This window comes from Phaseolus vulgaris, chromosome 2 (assembly GCF_000499845.2).
Source record: "Phaseolus vulgaris cultivar G19833 chromosome 2, P. vulgaris v2.0, whole genome shotgun sequence".
NCBI lineage: Eukaryota > Viridiplantae > Streptophyta > Magnoliopsida > Fabales > Fabaceae > Phaseolus > Phaseolus vulgaris.
Genome location: NC_023758.2, coordinates 3,229,274 through 3,249,067, shown reverse-complemented (window position 1 = coordinate 3,249,067; position 19,794 = coordinate 3,229,274). Strand labels below are relative to the sequence as shown.

The window sequence follows — 19,794 nt, the reverse complement described above, 5'->3', positions numbered from 1 at the left end:
AAGGTTTCAAAATATGCCTATAGATAAAGATCAAAGAATGTTGCTAGTGGGAAATAACATATCAAACAAACAATGAGCACAAAAAAATCAGAGAGCTTGAAATATCAAACAAACAATGAGCACAAAAAAATCAGAGAGCTTGAAACTCTCTTTTTATGTCATTAAAAATTCAAAATAATTGTAATGTATTTAATTTTTTAATTGTATATAATAAAAAAATATTTTCTAGAAATTAAATCATTCTTTAATTATATAATAAAATAATATGTTATAAAAACTTATTTAGTTAAAAAATATTTTAATTTAATTATATATTAAAAAATTATAAATAATAAATTAAACTTATATAATTTCCTATTTATTAATTTATATATTAAAATTAAAATCCTATATCTCATTCACGATTTTAATAAGTATACGAATTCTAAATTTTGTTTATAATCTGACAGAATAAAAAAATTTAAAAATATAAATATATGACTTTTTTTAAAAATCACATTTGAGATTCGAGATTTTAAATTAAATAAATAATATTTTAGATTGACAAATTTAACCATTTTCAAAAAACAAAAAATATTCCGTTGCCGGGAATCGAACCCGGGTCTCCTGGGTGAAAGCCAGATATCCTAACCGCTGGACGACAACGGAATTGTTGATAGTAGTCAAAATAAATATAAATTGTATGTTCTTTAATGCTTAAATACTCTAAAATGGTTTTCATGATAATATTTCATTGCTATGCCTAATAAATGTCATAATGTTGTGTTGCTCAAAATAAGATCAACAATAGTACGATCCTATTTGTTAGTCATACAAAGTATTCCTCGTCAAAGTATAACTATATATTTTTTTGGTTCGTTTAACTCAATAAATTTATAATACTTTATTATAAAATAAAATATTTACTCTGCACTTGTATTTCAGATTTAATAATTTTTTTTCAATAAATATTTCCTCTTAACTATTTAAATTCATTATAGAAAATTATATTTTCCTTGATCTAGTAACACATGTATATTTTCATAAGAAACAATTTTATGAATTAGGATATGTCCTAACCAGAAATCACATGCCAACATCTCGAATAAAAAATTCCTTCTAAAAAACTAATTTATCGCAACAGAGTAAAGTATATTTATTACACAATAAACTTAAGAAAAATGAAAACTTCAAGTATATTGTTGTCATTAAATAATAATATCGAATCTAGAAGAAACTACATGTTTAGTTCGTAATTATAATAATTTAATCCGAATTAAAAGAAAAAACAGTTAAAATTAAGTATTGGTCGTAAAATAAAATTTTAAAAAAGTAAAACAATTATACTTAAGTTCATACTAACTTTTATAAAAAATATATTAAAAGAAAGCAATAAATAGAAAGTATATTTATCACATCAAGAATTGTATTTATATTTTATTATACAAATTATGTTGATACAAAAATTGTTGACAAAAGTACGTTTTATTAAAAGAGGTATAAAGTAACTTAATAAATTAATTGATATTATTGAGAAATAGTGGGAGGAATATAAAAGTAGGAGTTTTGCAATAATTAAGTAATGGTATTTTAGTTTAGGAAGGTGAAGATATCCAACAAAGTCTTAACGGTGCGTGACTTAACAGTGAATATAAAGTGGCCAACACAAGGGTCCCATTCCATTGCAACCTTTATTTTTAATTCCATTGCACCTTCTACAATCCTCTCTTTTCCTTTAGACCATTTCAAATCTTCTCAACGGTGATTCTACCCAAATTAGTGAATGGAACAATATAGTTTCAAATCGCTCAGAAGTCGAGATAAAAGACAGTTTATATACTTTATCCTTCCTTAATCTACCAAGGCGTCTTTTTAGAATAAAATCGTGAGGGAGCATCGATATCTAAAGTAGTTATTTCGGATGCAGTGATTGATCCTAACAATGTTGTTCAACGGATTTAAATCTGAAACATTGACGCTCATTGTGGAACCAAAAAAGTCCCTTAGTCTCTTAACTAGGAGAAATCCACTTCTCTTTGACCTCGACTGAAGAACTTATTCCTACTAATATAATTTCACATAGTCGCATTTCTTACTATATTACTATATTAGTTAGTATACATTTTATATTATAAATTAGATTTATAAGATTAAAGTGGATTTAAAATCAAGTATTAAAGTTACTTCATCAAAAATAATTTCATGAAGCCTCAAGTCTGTGGATTATTATTGAGAAAAAAAAAGAAAAGAAGAAGAAAAAGTTGATTGAGACGTTTACCCGCACCGTACAAAGTCCAAACAAACAAATCTAACTCCAATTATACAACGTAGGACAGTACCGGAATGCATAACCTTTGTGTTTGTCTGCATGTTTTTAATGTAAATAAATGGGCATGCACCTCGCTTCATTTTGTTTCTAGGAAACACATATTTTCCACATTGCACTCATCAATTTTATTTTCACTTTTTTAGAACATGGTAACAAATTTAAAACAACTATTAAATTTAATTAAACTTCATAAAATTGACTGAGGTTTATACTCATTTATATACACAAAAATATCCTAATATAAAACTAACTCATAGATAAGGTTTACACTCATTTATATACACTAAATTCTACATAAGATATCAACACAACACAAACTATTAAAAGGTTGTAACAATAGAAAAAAAAAATGAAACTTATGCTAAATATTATGTATCATTTGTTTAATATTAAAAGAAAGGTCCAGTGTTTAAGACCGTTATCGTCATTTCACGCTTCATCTTTATGTTTTTTACCATCTTGGATTTTTCATCCCAAACACTTTCTGCACACTATACTTCACTCCACTCAGCGAGAGAGAGAGCATAGTGAAGAAGAAAACCAATGGCGCATTCTCGGCAACTCAACACCAAGATCAACAACAATGCCACCTTCTCCTCCAGTAACAACCTATACGACGACGTTTACGGTGGTCCTCCGAAGTTCGGCGTTTCAACCCTCTCCCCTCGTTTCGAAGATTACGCTGAGATTTTCGGAAGCTTCCACACCGGACGATCCTCCTCCATTCCGCTCCTCGATCTTCCCGCCGTCCACGACGCCGAGGCATTCTTCGATCCCCGAAGCCACTCTTTCAACTACACCGAAGTTTTCGGAGCCTTGGATTTTGAGCTTCCGTCCGACAACTTGTTTCACTGCCACACTGCTCTCGACGCTGCCTCCTCCGAAGAAGCCTGGTAATGCCAATGCTACTACTGTTCGAGCTACCTACCTTACTTCGTGTGTTTAGTTCGTGATCCTTTCGCGGGTTCTGCTTTGCTTTCTGTGAAGGAGCAGTTTAGAGGATTGGAAACTGAGTTGGTTGCTGTTTTTTTATGTTTGACTCGGTTAGAGTGAGTTAATGACGTTGATTGAGGGAAATCGTCACATTTGGTTGAGGGTGGAGCGTTCTTGTGATTTAATTTAATTAACTGTGTGCTCGGAAAATTAGTTTTTCTATGATGAAACTGGGGTCGTTTTTGTTCTTCAGGACTTTGATCTTTAGTTACTTTCGTTTTTCGATGAAATAGGATTAGTGTGTTGTGGATTAACTGTTGGAGTTGTGACTATTTGGAGTTTGATTATGTTATGTGGAATTATGGACTCCTGGTATCTGTAAATCAACGTGTCATGCTTTAAAGTATTTTTATCATATGGTAAAAATTGCTTAGTTGCACGTAGAACATACACACAGATTATTGCTTTTAGTTTACTTCAAAGAATTCAAATGTTGCTTAGTCTGTATTCAATGCAAATATAATTCTGCAATATAATCATGATCTTTCATCGTTTACAGGAGTCCTGCAGAAACTGATTCATTTTCTGAAGAGTTTGATCAATCTATAATTAACCAAAGCATTTTGAATGGAGATCTTTTCCACTCTGTTGATGGTAATGTGGGATCGAACATTTTGTATCATAATAAGGTCAATGGTACAAGCAATGAACATATGTCAAAGGGGAAAACTCACTTGAGTCAGCAGCATGCTGTACCTGGTTTGGGACGAGTATACGATGAAACTACACAATTGCATCGAACTGATCCATCCTGTCAGGTTGCTGATGATATTGATCTTGATATAGAATTTCGTGCGGAGAAAGTGAAGGGAAACCACCCAAGGGCAATGGCACATCTCCGCAATTTTACCTCTGGGGAACAGATTTTTGACAGTGATCTAAATCTTCAAAATGGAGGAAGCAAAAAGGATTCTCATTCAGGTGAGATGTTCATAACTGTGTCTGACATCAACCTACGAAGTATGCCCTCTCAAGTGCCTCCCCCATCTCGCCCACCTCCTGTGCTGGATGTAAAAAAGGAGGACATGTGGGAATTTCATTCAAACAGCAGGCCGGTTGCTTCTGAAGAGACACTTGGTGCTGGTTCACCACCTTTCTTTGATGCGGAGGATCATATGAATTTGTCTGCTACCGCCTCTGCTGATGCTATGAAAGAAGCAATGCTTAGAGTAGAAGCAAAACTTAGGAGTACCAAAGAATTAAAAGGGAGAAAGAAATGGGATTGTGAAACCTATTTAAAGTCTAGTTATGATGCAAAAGTTAATGAAGCAAAGACGTGTAAGGATATCACTAGATTAAGTAGCTTGAATGATGAGACAACGCTGGGAAGTTATGACTGGAGACATTCAAAAGAAAAATTGTATGTCACAGATGACAGGCAGGAACTTAAGAAAGCTTCCCCAGAAACTATGGACAATTTAGAAGGGAAAAGAACTGCAAACATGTTTGAGGAAAAGAACAAGATGGAGTCCAGGTCATCTCAAGAATCCGATAGAAGTACTGAAGTTGGAACATGGAAAGACGAATCTGAATTTTTTGAATTGGTGGGAATGGGAGAATCTGGAATGGTAACTCAACCCACAAAGCAGACTAAGAATTTGATGCAAGGTACTGGAACCCAAAAACATGGTCAGAAGGAAAGAGAAGCATCCAATGTGCAAGAAAAGCATAAACAAGTAAAAGCAACCGAAGAAAATTATCAGGTGGAGGAGTACGAAATAAAATATACAGCAACAAAAGAGGCTTGTGAGCATGATGAAAACATTATGAAATGTGAAGCATCTAATAGACAAACAGCCAATGACGTTCAGCTGGCAACGGGGCTTAGGGAAAATCAGAAGAAACTAAGGGAGGTTGAAAAGCAACAACAGAACGTGAATAGGCAGCACCAATCTGGAAAAATCGAGGAAAATAGAAAAACACAACGAGAAGCTTTTGCTATAGGACAAACTGAGCACGAGGAAAAACTGAAAGGTTCTTGGAAGCTGGAAAATATTGACGAAAGATCAAATGTCGCTCTTGAATCGGATTCCAGTGAGGAAAAAGAGGTCTGTAAAAGTGAAAATGAAATGAAATTAAAACTAGGTAAACGGATTCAGATGAATAAGGGACTGGACGAAGCTCATGAAATAGTAGAAATTGAGAAAAGCCTCAAAAGTTCTTTGGACAATGAAGAAAGTGATGGAGCTGTAATACCTGCTTTCAGGTGGGATGAGAATGGAAAACAGCTCAAGGAACACATTGAACTGGAAGCAAATGAGATAAGACTGAAAGAGGCTTCTGAGCAGAGGGAAAACAAGGCATATGGAAAAGATCAAAGTACAAAGAAATTTGAAGATGTTTATGATGGGCACGGAGAAGGAAATAGACTTCAAGAATCAGGAGATGACAAAGGGATTCAGAAAGTTATGAATCAAACTCCAGTGCAAGAACAAATTAATAGGATTCTGAATGAGGCTCAAAAGAAAAAAGTCACTGAGAGCACATCAAGCCAAACATTTTGCATGGAAGGAAGTGTACCAGTATCAAATGAGAATAGTCACCTGGAGCAATCTGAGAATATGGACAAAGATGTTGGTGGAATGGAAAAAGTTAAGGGACCGAACAAGGCTTTGGATGGCAAGGAGAGGAAAGACGTGGGAAACATGAAGAATGCTAAAGCACCTGATGAGACATGGGAAATAGAGTGTGACGAAGATCTAGCAAATCAGTCAGCTTCCATGCATGAAGAATTTATTAGGAAACTGAAGGTATCTAAAGAATCTGTTGCTGACCAAACTATTGCAAAGATGAGAGCTGAATGCAAAGTTGGAGAAAGGCAATTGAAAGAGGTAGGGGTGGAAAATCAACTGGATAACAAAAAATTCAGAGCACCTAAACAAATGACTGCAGGAGATGCAGAGCATTCAGGAACCCAGTCAGAAAAGGAGGAAGACACAATGACAAAGGTCGATTACAGGAGTACAGAAGCAGCTGCTGAAACTGTTGTTCAGGAGACTGTAAATGCTCAGAAAACCGCTCGGTGGTTTCATATTAGTCAATCCACAGAAAGCAAAACTAAGAGTATTAATGAAACTTCTGCAATAATGAAAGATACTGAAAGGATGAGAAGAGAAAGAGAGTCAGAAAAGGATCATCTTAGAAAGATGGAAGAGGATGGGGATAGACAAACAGAACGTGAAAAAGAAGTTGAGAAAGCAATGCTGGAGGCTGAGAGGGAAAGGGAAAGGGAAAAGGATAGGATGGCTGTTGATAGAGCAACTTTGGAGGCTCGGGATAAGGCATATGCTGAAGCTTCTGAAAGGGAAGAAAGGGCTGCATTTGAAAGAGGAACTATGGAAGCACGGTACAAAGCACTGGCTGAGGCCAGGGAAAGACTTGAGAAGGCATGTGCAGAGGCCAGGGACAAGTCATACATTGATAAAGAAACTACAGATGCAAGATTGAAAGCAGAACGTGCTGCTGTAGAAAGAGCAACTGCAGAGGCTCAAGACCGAGCCATGGAAAAATTAAAGAATGAAAGGACTGCGTTTGAATCAAGAGAACGGTTAGAGAGATCTGTATCTGACAATTTTTGTGAAAGACAAGACTCTTTGTCCTCGGTGAGTATCTGTTTAAACCTGCTATTGATAAATTGTGACATTGTCCAATAAATCTCTAATGATTTTAAATGACAGGATATGCCGGATCCACAGTTTCAGAACTCTAGCTCCTCCACAGGTTCCAGACAACCATATTCACTTTATGGTGGTATGTAAAATTGAACATCCCTGCAATGCTTCATTATGTACTCTCGTTCAATATTTTACTACATCCTGCTATATAATGTTGGCTAAATATTTACATTTCTTTGAAGCTGCCTCTTTTTCTGAGAGATCAGAAAGAGAAGGTGAATCAGCTCAGAGGTGTAGAGCTAGACTGGAGAGGCATCGCCGAACAGCTGAGCGTGCAGTAAGATCTTCAATCTTTTGATGCTAACATATAAATGCACATAGACAACGACATAATGATGACTTTTCTGGAAATTTCAGGCAAAAGCTTTGGCAGAAAAGAACATGCGTGACCTTCTAGCACAGAAGGAGCAAGCAGAGAAAAATGTAATCCATATAATTTTTCTCTTTGTATAAATTGTTGTTTCTGTGGCACATTGATTACTCAAGTCTGCTGCTGTTTGCAGAGACTATCAGAAACTCTGGATGCTGAAGTAAGGAGGTGGTCAGGTGGAAAAGAAGGAAACTTGCGTGCCTTACTTTCTACACTGCAATATGTAAGTGCACAAATTCTGAACTAGGTTTATGCTGCTTCTATAACCTCCTACTCCCAATTTCGCACATATAAGTGATACACACAGTATAGTTTGGCATGTTTAGGTCAAGGTGACGAATCTCAAATAATGAGAAATGTATCTATCGGCATGCTTGATCAAGATGTTTTAAACTTCTGCAATTTGCGACCTTTTGAGTTACAATGAGCAACCATCCATTATAATCTAAAATTGGTTCCATTTTTAACTTTTTTCTTGTCAGATCCTTGGGCCTGATTCTGGGTGGCAATCAATCCCATTGACGGAGGTCATTACTTCTGCTGCTGTGAAGAAAGCTTACAGGAAGGCCACCCTGTGTGTTCATCCTGACAAATTACAGCAACGTGGAGCAAGTATTCAACACAAATACATATGCGAGAAGGTTTTTGATCTTTTGAAGGTGTGTAGTGCATGCAAGCTATATTTCACTTTGTTGGTTTTATTCATTTATTATTTTGTTGCAAAAAAATGTCCTGTACCTAGTATGAATAAGGAGTAGAGGAAATGTTCCTGGCCGACTAAGTCGATACTGGATAGCCGGAAGGTAAAATATTTAGAATGAACACTTTACACGGTACAACAAAAACATGAGTAGGATTCAGCAAAACAAAATCACGAGTAGGCCAAAAGTGAAATGAACTCGATTTCGCTTTTGGTTGACAATGATTTTTGCAGCCCTAAATTCTCTTTCTTTCATCTACTCCCCCAAGCAACAGCTAAAACGAGAGCATTATCAATCCATAGGAGTAGGGGATCAAGTGCTTTTCCCGGAAGTTAAAGTGTTGGTAGGTTGGCCTATTTATTTGCAGCATATTATTAGTGTCAATTTTCCAGGGTCTTGAATCATAGTTTTTGTTTTATGTGCTTGGAAAGTTGGCGATTTCCAATAGAAATGTAATAAAACAGTTTATGAGCATTTATGTAACCGTGTAGTATTCATTGATCACATTATTTGATGAGTTCACCTTACAGTTTCAGTTTATTGCTTTTTATGCTTAACTTATTATTATACTTTATCTACTTCAGGAAGCTTGGAACAAATTCAACTCCGAGGAGAGGTAACATGCCTAGCAGCCCAGGTCTGGTTTTTTCAACCTCCCTATCTCTTGCAATTGTGTACAGAAGCCTCACCTTCCTTGCCCGGCTTCCAAAACCTTTTATGATTATTGTCAAAGCCTATGTTCTGTTGTAATAGTCTCATCAAAAGTAAATAGATACATAAATTATAAAGCTGTGGAAGCAAAATTGGAAATTTTTGTTATAATAACTTATTAATAAATTTTAAGAAAAAAAGTACCAAGAAAGAAAGTGAACAAAATTGGTTGGATGTTATCGAAGCCTATTTATAATGCTTGCAATCAGAGTGTGCAAAGGCGACTTTGTGTGAGCCATTGATGTGATACGTTAGTGGAAAAGGACTTATGCGATTTTTTCACAAGAACTTTTTATCCTAGTTAATGTTGAGTTTGAGTTTATCCCAGATATAAAACTTTGAAACTTGACACGACTAAATGCCATACACTAGAAGATTGGACTGAAAAGCTTCACCAAAACAATGACAACTGTTGCAACAGGAAGCAACATATTAAAATTATCCATCAGTCATTTTTCAACCAACTGCGCATGTGCATGTGTTTGCTTGTGTGGGTATGTGTTCTAAGTTTCACCCAACAAAGTCGTTAATGTATAACAAAAGAAAACCTTAAATTGCACCCAATAATGTATAACAATGTTGTTGATGAAATAATAATAATAATAATGTAGCGTGTTATGAAACTGTCTCTCTAACTATATGTATTTTTTTTAGCATACACAGAGGTTAATGAAAGGGAACTAGTGTGCTTTATGAAACAGTTTTTTAAACTTTCCTTTGGTATATATGAGTATTTATCCTCTTATGACTTTCTCAGTCACGCCACCTTGTCAACTTTTTCCACCTATTCATTTGAATGTTTCAATGGTTCATGTGCAAGTAATAAATATTTAATCCAGACATCAATTAATGGGCACTTTGACTGAGGAAACAAAGCTTGGTATACCAAGAAAAACTAAAATGTCATATTCGCAATTTATTTTTTGAAATTTCTCTCTATGTCAAGGATACTTCATGACTTTCAATTAATTGTGGATGTAATTTTGTTGGGACGGCACAAAAGTCAACCAAAATTGAGTCACTACTCACAAAACATTGAAAACAAAACACCAAGGATAACATCAAAGAGCACAAATGAAGAAAAATGGAACCAAACTTAATATATAAAATGCCCTCTATCATGCTACAATTTATCTCTCATTCTCAACTCTCACTAACCATTTTCCTTTCATCTACACATTCCTAATCTGAAAATCAGAAGTATTATTCTTTTTCACTCAACAGAATCCAACATGTTTAGATCCACAAGCACTAGGAAAAGCCCTGCTAGGTATGAGAAACTAGATAAAGAATATGGTGGCAATGGAACTTCAAATGAGGACTTCAAGAGGAGCACAAGTTTGCCTTCTCGAGCTATGGCTTCAACCTTTGGAGAGATGAATCTACAGAGAAACCCCACTAAAAAGGGCAGTAGTAAATCTAAGGAGAAGAAGATTCACCCACTTCTCAGCTTCTTTGATTTTCGGAGGAAGAAGAAAACAACAGCAAGGCCTGAGTTTGCTAGGTATCTTGAGTATGTGAAGGAAGGAGGCATGTGGGATATCAATGCCAATAAACCTGTCATCTATTACAAATGATACTTATCCCAGGTTTCAAACTCAAGTGTTCCTGCTATATTTCTTGAAACAATTAGAGTTTGATTCCATGTCAAATAATCATAAGATGTAGAGCAAAACACATGCAAGTGATGTTTTCCTTAGTGTATGAATCAAATGCAAACTTCGTCTTCATCTTCCTATTGCTTCTTGTTGAGTTTGATGACATAAATTTATGCTTTACAAATAGAATTCTTGGAGGCCAGATGAAAAGACACTGCACATTCAACACCATTCTTCTTGTCATGATGTCATCTTTTATGAAAGTTTATTAGAGATGGTTCTTAAATTCGGGATTCAGAACTTGAGAATAAGTTTAATTATAGGATTGCGAAATTTTGTATAAATTAGACACAAATTTATGCAAAAAAATTCATGTAAGAATATGAACACTGGAAAATGGTGACCATATGCAACAAGCGTGATGAACTATGCATGGAGTGGAGCCGCAATCACTGACCCCCATGACGTGATAAAGTGAGAATAAAGCTATTTGACCCTTAATTATCAAGCTTTTTATTTTGAAACGCTGATTTCGTCATAAATTTTATGCATTTTTTTATACATATCAGCTCTGTATAATCAAATCAATGACGACAGGATCTATCCCATTGTGTGGAGAAACTTCCCATCTAATATGATTAGAAGTGAAAAAATATCGGTTTTCTAAAGAAAGTAGATTTTTTTAAATTACTGTATTTGAGGTGTTTCATACGGTTTTATTTGGAAAAGATGTCTGAATAAGTTGAGAGAAAAGAAAATATTAAACTATCAACTTCGATTTTGTGAGACCATATTGACAATATCAAATAATTAATATTAATTTAGTCGATACTAAAATATTAAATTTTTTATTTATATATTAAAATCGATTGAACAAACCTAAATGTTTTATTTTATTTAAGAATTAAATTTTGGGTCTATATGTGGAATACTAATATTTAATTAATTAAATAAACGAAAGTTATCAAGCATTGATATTATTTATTTTTTAATAAAATGTGTAAGTGGTTAAAGTTTAATGAAAACACCAATTCTTCATTATATTCGTTTACTTACCCTTCTCAAAAGTTTGGTAAATCTATCTCCCCCATTGAAGAAAAATAAAAAATCTTAAAGTTTGTTTGAATCAGCAATTGAAGCAAAAGCTAAACGAAGGATTATCGGTGAGTCGCTTGTCCTAAATGCGTAATGGTTCTTCACACTTGTTTTTCCCCAAATCTGTTGATTTTATTTGGTTATCCCTAATAATGCTTGACCGAAATCAAAATGGTGAGGGTTTTGTTACAGGTCCAGCAGACACGAGGCCGCGTAGGTACATGTACAGTTAGGCCTACAGAGAAGCATTGCGAGGCTTTCAGGCTTCCGATTAGGGCTCCGGTTTTGTGAAGAGGGGTTTCAGATTTCTTCGTGAACTGGTTAGTTTGTGTTTGTTTGTAGGTTTTATTTTTTGTAAGATATCATTTGAGTTTGTGTGATTAGAGAACGGACAAACAAAGCGGTTGCTTTTTCTCAAACTGGCAGCAGAGGAGTGATTCTCCTTTTGCTCCATTTTGTGCCACCTCCTCTGCTGGCTCTCAACTTGCTAGATATATTCAAAATTTGCCACCTAGAATATATAATATATTTAGTCAACAAAGCAAAGAATCTGAAAGAATGGGAACAAAGAGATTCTGAGCAGTTATTTCATAGATGAAGAGAAAAAAAGGAAAGTAACAGAGGTTGAATGTAGCCACTGTACAACAATTGCTATCACTTTACTAGTCACAACTTTTTCCTGGATTGAGATGTGTAGCAGTACCATCAGGAACATGGTTGCCTTTGTAGAGATAGTTAAAAGAAAACTGAACTTCTGGATTTGGTAGCATTGAAATTTCTAAACACCGTAAAACTATTAAGAATGAGATTATTATAATCTAATAAATATTCAATGAAAAATGAAAGAGCAAGAAATATTTTATTATCAGTAAAATATTCAGTAGAGTACATGCTTATAGACACTTTGAGAAGAGTGTTTTGCAAGTTGATACTACTTTGCTGACTCAGTACTGCTATGTCTGTTAAAAAATAGTTGTTACAAGCTAAAAATTTGTTGTTTGTTACTCACTGAAAAATAGTTAGACTTAATGATCACTTACAACAAAGAGTATTGTATTAACATGGACTGCACTAACTAATATACACCATCAGAGATGAGTTCATTTTTGGACTTATGTCTTTAATTTGTCAACTAGCTAAATTTCCAACATCCAACACTTTATTTAGCATATTTTCATAATGCAATTATTATTGCAGATAGTTAATAAATTTTTCATATCACAAAAACACAATGAATAGAAGAAACTATATCATAGGCAATTGAAGGCTATGTTGGATGAAATAAAAGACAATTATGATTTATGTATGAGACCCTTGTGTTTTTTAATTAGGCCAGTTATTAGCATCAACAGAAATAGACACAGGTGGCTCTTATTGTTTAGTATCAACAGACATAAGCACTTATTTTCCTCTAGTGGCAGTTATTTATGGAATATAGACATAGGAGATGATATTAAGTTAAAGGAAACTAAGATATGAAATGAAAAAAACTGGAAATAGCAAAATGTAGCCACTGTAACCCCTGAAAGAAGAAATCTTAGCCATGATGTAAAGTGTCAGCAACAGTACTAAGTAGTTTTTAAGGCTTACTTAATTTAGAACTGAGATACTAAGGTTGGACCAACCTAAAAGGCCTCCAGCAAACACATCCTGCTAGTGGTGCCAGTAGTCACTGACTAGAGAAATGGCAACAAGTGATGCAAAAAGTAGTGGCAGAAAAACAGTTCAGAGTTTTGCAACATGACCTCTGCAATGAAAAGCTTTTATTTTCCCAGATAAGTACAATGATAAAAATCCCAGACCAGAAAATGTCCCTGCAAATAAATTGAAAATATCTAAAGCAAAGAACTACAGAAATTTGAGAACACACAAAGATTATTCTAACAAACAAAGTTGACTGTATGGTAATTGATGATTATTAGTTAGAGATAAGCAGAGTGAGAGGTGCAGTGCATTGGACACTGATCTCTCTCAAGTCAAGTGCTCTTTAGGTTCACTTTTCTTTGAGCACCCAAAGTTTTATATAACCGGACAACACAGTCCAATAATAACTGGCTGAAAACCAGTTAATTAGAGATAAACAGAGTGAGAGGTGCAGTGCATTGAACACTGATCTCCACATGCTTCCTAACCCCTGGAAATCTGAATAACTCAAATAGATTTGAAAAAACTGATTCTATTATAACGGACTGGTCAGCCCAGTACTTAATAACGACTTGTGTTAACCTAGGCCCAAAAAGTCTATAAATATAGCCCAGTACTCAATGTCATTCTCACTCTAAATACTTGTATTTTCTCTAAGCTACAAGGTACAAGGTTGTCATAGGTTGAAATGCTTCACAAAAGTGTTCAATATCTGTTGGATTAATTGATTTAGGAATCAATTTAGTGTTCTTGATCACGCAGCTTTGACATGTAGTGACATTTAGTGGCATTTGATAAAGAGAAAATAAAAGTTTTATTGAAATGTAAAGTTGATAAAGTATGTTTTATGTTTGATTTACATGTTAGAGCTAACATTTCTAAAAAGTCGATAGTTTTTTGGGATGCTTTTTAAGAAGCATTTCACAAAAACGTTCCAACAAAGAGGTTAAATTTTGTTTTGTTTTGTTAAAATACATTCTTTATTAATGTTGATGCTGTAACGAATTAAATATTTTAGATAAAATGATACATTTATAAATTGTCATTGGATCTGAATTCTGATAATCCAAGAATCCTATTGTGTTGTATTGTTTTGTAGGATGATGATGGTCACCAAAGCTGAAATCAGAGTGTTGAGACCCTCTACTTCGGTTCGCCACTTTTTCTGCAAAACAAACTCATTCTCACGCTCTCATTCTTCTGTTTCCTTCCAATGCGCTGCTTCCACCACAACAATCTCCTCTCTCACGTGCCGCCCCATTCCCCCAAATTCCAATCCCCGTAACTTCTTCTTCTCCTCTCTCGCCTCTTTCCAAACCCTAAACTCTTCCAGCCACCTCTCCAATGCTCCCAACAACCCCTTCCTTTCTCAATCACAAGGTGGTGGCACCTTTGTCTGGAACCCTGCTTCGAGCACCCCAAGCACCACAATTTACGGAGCCAAGGATTGCGTGCCCACAGTGGTCCTTCTAGGGTGGCTCGGAGCGAGGACCAAGCACCTCAAGAGGTACGTGGAGTGGTACAATTCACGTGGCTTTCACGCGGTTACCTTTGTTGTGGATGTCAAGGAGCTACTTCGAATTGACCTCGGCCATGTCCTCGAGACCCGAATCTCTCTCCTTGCTGACCACCTCGTTTCTTGGTTGTCCCTCAAGGAACAAGATGAAAGGGATCGATGCTTGGTTTTTCACACTTTCAGCAACACGGGTTGGTTTGTGTATGTGCACTTGTTAATCATTCTGCAATTTCCAAATGACCTCTCCTTGTGACTATTCCTTGTTTGACATTTATATATGTACTTTTCTTTTTCTTTGCAGTTATGGTTACATGCTAGCCCGAATGCTGGGTAGTGAGGATCTCATGATGAAGATTAAGGGATGCATTGTTGATTCGGGAGGAGGAGAACCTTTCAATCCACAGGTTTTTAAACGCTAATATTCTAATTTATTATTGTTTACTTGGAGTATCCATTGCTTAAGCCTTGATATAGGGGATGCACCATTTGTTTAAACTCAGCTGTTACTGCAGTTCTATGGTTTTGAGTATATTTGTGAACCTGGCTGGCCAAACTATGTTTTCCTTTGCTTGTTTTCTCTTGATTTTGTTACCTCCCCTTACCCTCTGGTCTCCCCTGCACCATTATGATTGAAAAGAAAATTGTGACGTTGTGTGCTGTGTATAAAATAATGTGGGGATCAGCAGTCAGGCCCCCTCTTTCCGTTTAGAATCTGTTATTCAAGGCTTACATTTCTTATGTTACTTTTGAATTGATAGAATAGAAAGGAGTGGATTGGAATGAAATGATATTATGATGGTTATATTCCTATTTGAATTGTTAAAACAGGATGGAATTGAAGTGGAATATAGTGGAATGCATTTCATTCTATTCTATCAAATACTCCTATTTATCAGGTAGTCAAGGACCATCAGGTATTCGTGGTCCAAATCAATGTCTGCTTAACCATAGTTAAATTTTACAACTTGGAAGATATAATTAATTATACTCAATTACACGTCATGTAAAGATTAATGGGTAACATGTAATTCTTTAATCCTTTTCTTATATATCCACTCTAAATATCCAAACATAGCCTTTAATCCTTTTCGTAAGCTACCTTGATTTGTGGTTTATTCTTCTTGGCTGGTAATTCCTCGGATTATGAATTCTCAAATTGTTTTACCCCATGTTTTAACCAAACGTCTATATTGTAGGTCTGGGCTTCTGGTTTTTCTGCTGCTATATTTAAGAAGCGCAGCTCTGTAGAACCTGTAGTCGAGGTAGAAGGCAAGCTGAAATCAAAGACTGAAGCTAGCTTGTCAAATATTCAGCAAAATGAACCTTCGAAGATTGAAACAGCGGTCTTGTCTCTATTAGAGAAGTTCTTCTCATTTGTTTTGCAGTTACCGGATGTGAATCGGTAATTTTCTTCCCTGCAATCTTGTATGGATCGCACCCTTATCTAAGTTTGTTAATAGGCTCTCACATATTTAATATACTTGAAAATGTTAGGTGGTAACTGATAATAAGCACATTTTTTGTCTCTTGAAAACAGGAGGTTAACAAGGATTGTGAATGTGCTCACCAAACACCAGCCTTGCCCTCAGCTTTACCTGTATAGTACAGCTGACAAAGTAGTTCCATTTGAATCAGTAGAAGCGTTAATTGAGGAGCAGAGAAAGATGGGAAAGAGGGTAAGGTCCTTTAACTTCGGATTATCTCCCCACGTAGATCATTATAGGACATTTCCGGACCTATATTTATCACAGGTTACTGAATTTTTGAACGAATGTTTTACTACTACGACCACACAGACAGCTTACAAGACTTAAGTTGCCTTTCAAAGTCTAAATTTTTTGCATGGCATTAGTCATTACTGGAATTTGCTTCCTTTATTTTTTCCAAATGGAATGGTCCTTCATTATCACAAGGACAAGGAGAAAAGTTAGAAGTGGTCACATATTACATAAGTCCATTCACACAATACATTGACTTGCAAACAGTGCCAGCTAGTTACACATTAGAGTAATTCTTTTGACGATTGTCCACAAAGCTCAAGTGACTAACAAAAGTGGAACATGGCTAACTGATGAGATGAGACCATTGGTGATCTTGTTAGATTGACCAAGCAGTCTACTTGAAGCTGAAATGGCATGGTCTGTTTTCAAATAAATTGATAATAATACTTCACTACTAGTTCTAAATTAACTAGTATCAATTGCCATGTGGAGCTGTCACAAGGGAATTTAACTCTTCAGAAAAGGGCAAGATACGGTTTTCATAGATTGAAATGCTTCAGAAAAGTGTTCAATATCTGTTGGATTAACTGATTTAAGAATCAATTTAGTGTTCTTGATCGCGCGGCTCTGACATGTAGTGACAAATAGCGGGCATTCGATAAAGAAAAAAAATTATGGAAATGTAAAAATGTTAAGAGTTAACATTTCTAAAAAAGTCAACGTTTTTTGGGATGCTTTTTTAAGAAGCATTTAACAAGAACATTCCTACAAAGAGGTTAATTTTGTTGTTGTTAAAATACATTCTTTATAAATGTTAATGATGTAACGAATTTAATATTTTAGATAAAATTATACATCTTTTTTTAAAGTTTTACTTCTGTTATAATAACGTTTATACTTGATTATGGTATATATTATGTATTATTACAGACATGGGCACGTAGGTGTGATCTATGTTTCAGCTAATTATAATTGTAAGGATTAGTAATTCTTATAAATTGTAAAATTTCTCTAATAGCAAATGTCAATTTAAATGTAAAATTTCGTATATGCAATTGTGAATTTTTGTGCCTTTTACGGTTTACTATCTTTTGAGTTTATAATTTTTTAAATTGGTTTTTGTTTCTATTCTAATACAATTTTAATCTTTACTTTTTTAATACAATTTTAGTCTTTATTTTTTATTAACAGTTTTCATCTCTTTTTAATACCATTGTGATAATCACTGGACTTGTCACATTATCAATTAATTTAACGCCATACTTATGGATAATTTCATTTGAGTAAATTATATTTAGCTTTTTAGTTTTTGTTATTCTAACATTATCTTTTAAGTACCATTGTGATTTTTTTTTCAAACTTAATCATAAATAATAATAATAAAATAATATTATCAAAGAGGACATAAGTTTGTAGATTTTGGAATTTTCTAGAGATGAGATTTATTTCCTTCACAGGCTTGATTTTCATCTCTTTTTCTTTGAGACATGCATGCAGGAGTAGGGTGTTTTATTTGTATAAGAAAGAATGTAAATTTGAGTTGACTTTGGGATATCATTGTCTAGAACTATAGTATTTAGATGAATTGAAGCTTAGATTGCAAGTGTGCTTCAAATTATCTTTTCCAAATTTTAGCTCCTTAATTCACAATAAAACAAACTAAGAAGAGGTAGAAGGTAGTAAAGTTAGAGTACAAAGTTAGATAGAATTAGGTGCATGTTGAGATATTTGAAATAACATGTTGTAAATTTGTTTGATAATTCAGTTTCCATATAGAGATTTTGGGGTGACTTTGGGATCTCATATGAATTATACAACACCTTGTAGAATCGAAAATTGAAATGATAACTATTATCATTGAAGTTTTTGAGCAAATTTTCAGCAATGACTTGCCTTGTTTTTTTATAATCGACATTGGTGTTGGTGGAACTCATGAAGACATGAATTAATATTTTATGATATTAGGCAGAAGTGTTAAATATAAGATGGGGTAAATGTTGTGTGAATTGAAATGGATTAAGTTAGAATTTAATTTGAGAAGTTAATTTGGTAAATTTAGTGGTTACAGTACGTTAGGTCTCTGAATTGTGTAAAACTTTTTAATGTTTCTTGTCACATGGTACATTAAATGGTCATGGATACATAGATTGGTGTTGAATTCAAATTAGGGTTTTATTGGGTTTAGGGTTTTTTTTTTGTTTTTGGGCCGCGTCATGAATTCCGGAGGCCCATGGATTGAGTGGATGAAATGAAAATTTCTATCTTATTTTGATAAGAAATAAAAAAACTAAAGAAGCTACTTTTTCCTAAGTTAATAGCTAAATAGTTAGTTCATTATCATAACAATAATAAATATTTTGTATAAATTACTGTATGGATCAAATTATAATAAAATAATTAGTTGATTTGCGTAAAAATAATTTGATAACTAAATATTATGTATAAACTAGTTACAGCATAGGTTCAATTGTAATTAAATAATTTGTTCACTGTTATAGTCACAATTTGGTAATAAATAACTTATATAAATTATGAAAAATTAAGAAAAAAATTACTAAAACAATTTCTTATAGCAATTTATAATTTTTGTGAAACATTGTTTAAATAATACTATGTTAAAACACAATTATTTCGAAACAATTTTTGTTTAATGTGTATTGTTTTTATTGATTATTTTTGCTCAGTCACTCATTGTTTACCTAATCGTGTTTTCTGAAAACCTAACCTAACATGTAATTACTCTGTCACATTCCCTGCCTAACACAACACTTCATTACTCTCAATCAATCACTATCTACTTCCATATCTTTTCTCGCCAAACAACTTATTCGGTTTATTATGTTAATTAATATTCTGCTATTTATTTATTTTACTTATTCTACTAATTATTTTATTAATAGAGATTTAACATCGACCAAAATTCAATATTAAAACTTATTTATCTTAAAATTAAATTTTATTAACAGTTATATATTACACAAAATTGATTCCTCCCAATTCGAAAAAATAGATTAGAAAGTGAAGCATCTAAAATTTATCTAAATTTCTTACAGTTTAGTGGTGGTGGCGGAGACTTAGGTTCTGTGTATAAATATTATGTTTGAAATTGAGTTATAATAATTTTTTATAAATTTTTTTATTGTTAATTACGTTATATTTTTTTTTAGTATTTTTTTTTTATTACATGATTTTTAATATTAAAAAATAATAATTTTCTTTATTTATATAATATTTGATTTATTTTCTAATTTTATAATATATTTTTAATATTGTATTATTTTGTTGTAGTATTTTTTATTTTTTATTATTACAGGATTTTTAATATTAAAAAATAATATTTTTCTTTATTTATATAATATTTTATTTATTTTCGAATTGTATAATATATTTTTAATATTTTAAGAAATTATATGAATTCTTGTTTTTATTTAATTTGTTAAATATATTATTTCTTTAACTATAA

At 33.6% G+C, this 19,794-nt stretch overlaps 3 protein-coding genes and 1 non-coding gene across 5 annotated transcripts; 3 read left to right on the top strand and 1 right to left on the bottom strand.

Annotated features, from left to right (window-relative positions):
- Positions 1–576: 576 nt before the first annotated feature.
- On the bottom strand, positions 577–648 carry TRNAE-UUC (transfer RNA glutamic acid (anticodon UUC)). Its single transcript has one exon. It is a non-coding gene; the product is annotated as a tRNA-Glu (tRNA).
- A 2,116-nt stretch (positions 649–2,764) lies between these two features.
- Positions 2,765–8,936, top strand: LOC137810235 (auxilin-like protein 1). Its single transcript, XM_068611394.1, has 8 exons — positions 2,765–3,201; positions 3,801–6,903; positions 6,979–7,051; positions 7,158–7,252; positions 7,333–7,398; positions 7,479–7,568; positions 7,828–8,004; positions 8,631–8,936. The coding sequence occupies exons 1-8, from the start codon at positions 2,852–2,854 to the stop codon at positions 8,664–8,666; spliced, it is 3,990 nt and encodes a 1,329-aa protein (XP_068467495.1). The 5' UTR covers positions 2,765–2,851; the 3' UTR covers positions 8,667–8,936.
- Positions 8,937–9,989: 1,053 nt separating this feature from the next.
- LOC137809864 (uncharacterized) lies at positions 9,990–10,334 on the top strand. The gene has a single exon (XM_068610926.1). It carries the CDS (start codon positions 9,990–9,992, stop codon positions 10,332–10,334), a length of 345 nt encoding a protein of 114 aa, XP_068467027.1.
- Positions 10,335–11,318: 984 nt separating this feature from the next.
- LOC137810234 (uncharacterized) lies at positions 11,319–16,474 on the top strand. 2 transcript variants are annotated; one of them, XM_068611392.1, is made up of 6 exons: positions 11,392–11,518; positions 11,643–11,770; positions 14,194–14,811; positions 14,912–15,014; positions 15,807–16,012; positions 16,148–16,474. In XM_068611392.1, exons 3-6 carry the CDS (start codon positions 14,195–14,197, stop codon positions 16,422–16,424), a joined length of 1,203 nt encoding a protein of 400 aa, XP_068467493.1. In that variant the 5' UTR covers positions 11,392–11,518; positions 11,643–11,770; position 14,194; the 3' UTR covers positions 16,425–16,474. The 2 variants fall into 2 exon arrangements, with proteins under 2 accessions (XP_068467494.1, XP_068467493.1); XM_068611393.1 differs by lacking the exon at positions 11,643–11,770 and having other exon boundaries at positions 11,319–11,518.
- Positions 16,475–19,794: the final 3,320 nt, after the last annotated feature.

Bases quoted from the DNA above. Each gene is read 5' to 3' on its own strand.
- LOC137810235 (XM_068611394.1), top strand. From the start codon at position 2,852: ATGGCGCATTCTCGGCAACTCAACACCAAGATCAACAACAATGCCACC. The intron at 7,399-7,478 runs GTAATCCATATA...TGCTGTTTGCAG, and splicing joins AGGAGCAAGCAGAGAAAAAT to AGACTATCAGAAACTCTGGA. The intron at 7,569-7,827 runs GTAAGTGCACAA...TTTTCTTGTCAG, and splicing joins TACTTTCTACACTGCAATAT to ATCCTTGGGCCTGATTCTGG.
- LOC137809864 (XM_068610926.1), top strand. From the start codon at position 9,990: ATGTTTAGATCCACAAGCACTAGGAAAAGCCCTGCTAGGTATGAGAAA.
- LOC137810234 (XM_068611393.1), top strand. From the start codon at position 14,195: ATGATGATGGTCACCAAAGCTGAAATCAGAGTGTTGAGACCCTCTACT. The intron at 15,015-15,806 runs GTTTTTAAACGC...TCTATATTGTAG, and splicing joins GAGAACCTTTCAATCCACAG to GTCTGGGCTTCTGGTTTTTC. The intron at 16,013-16,147 runs GTAATTTTCTTC...TCTTGAAAACAG, and splicing joins CAGTTACCGGATGTGAATCG to GAGGTTAACAAGGATTGTGA.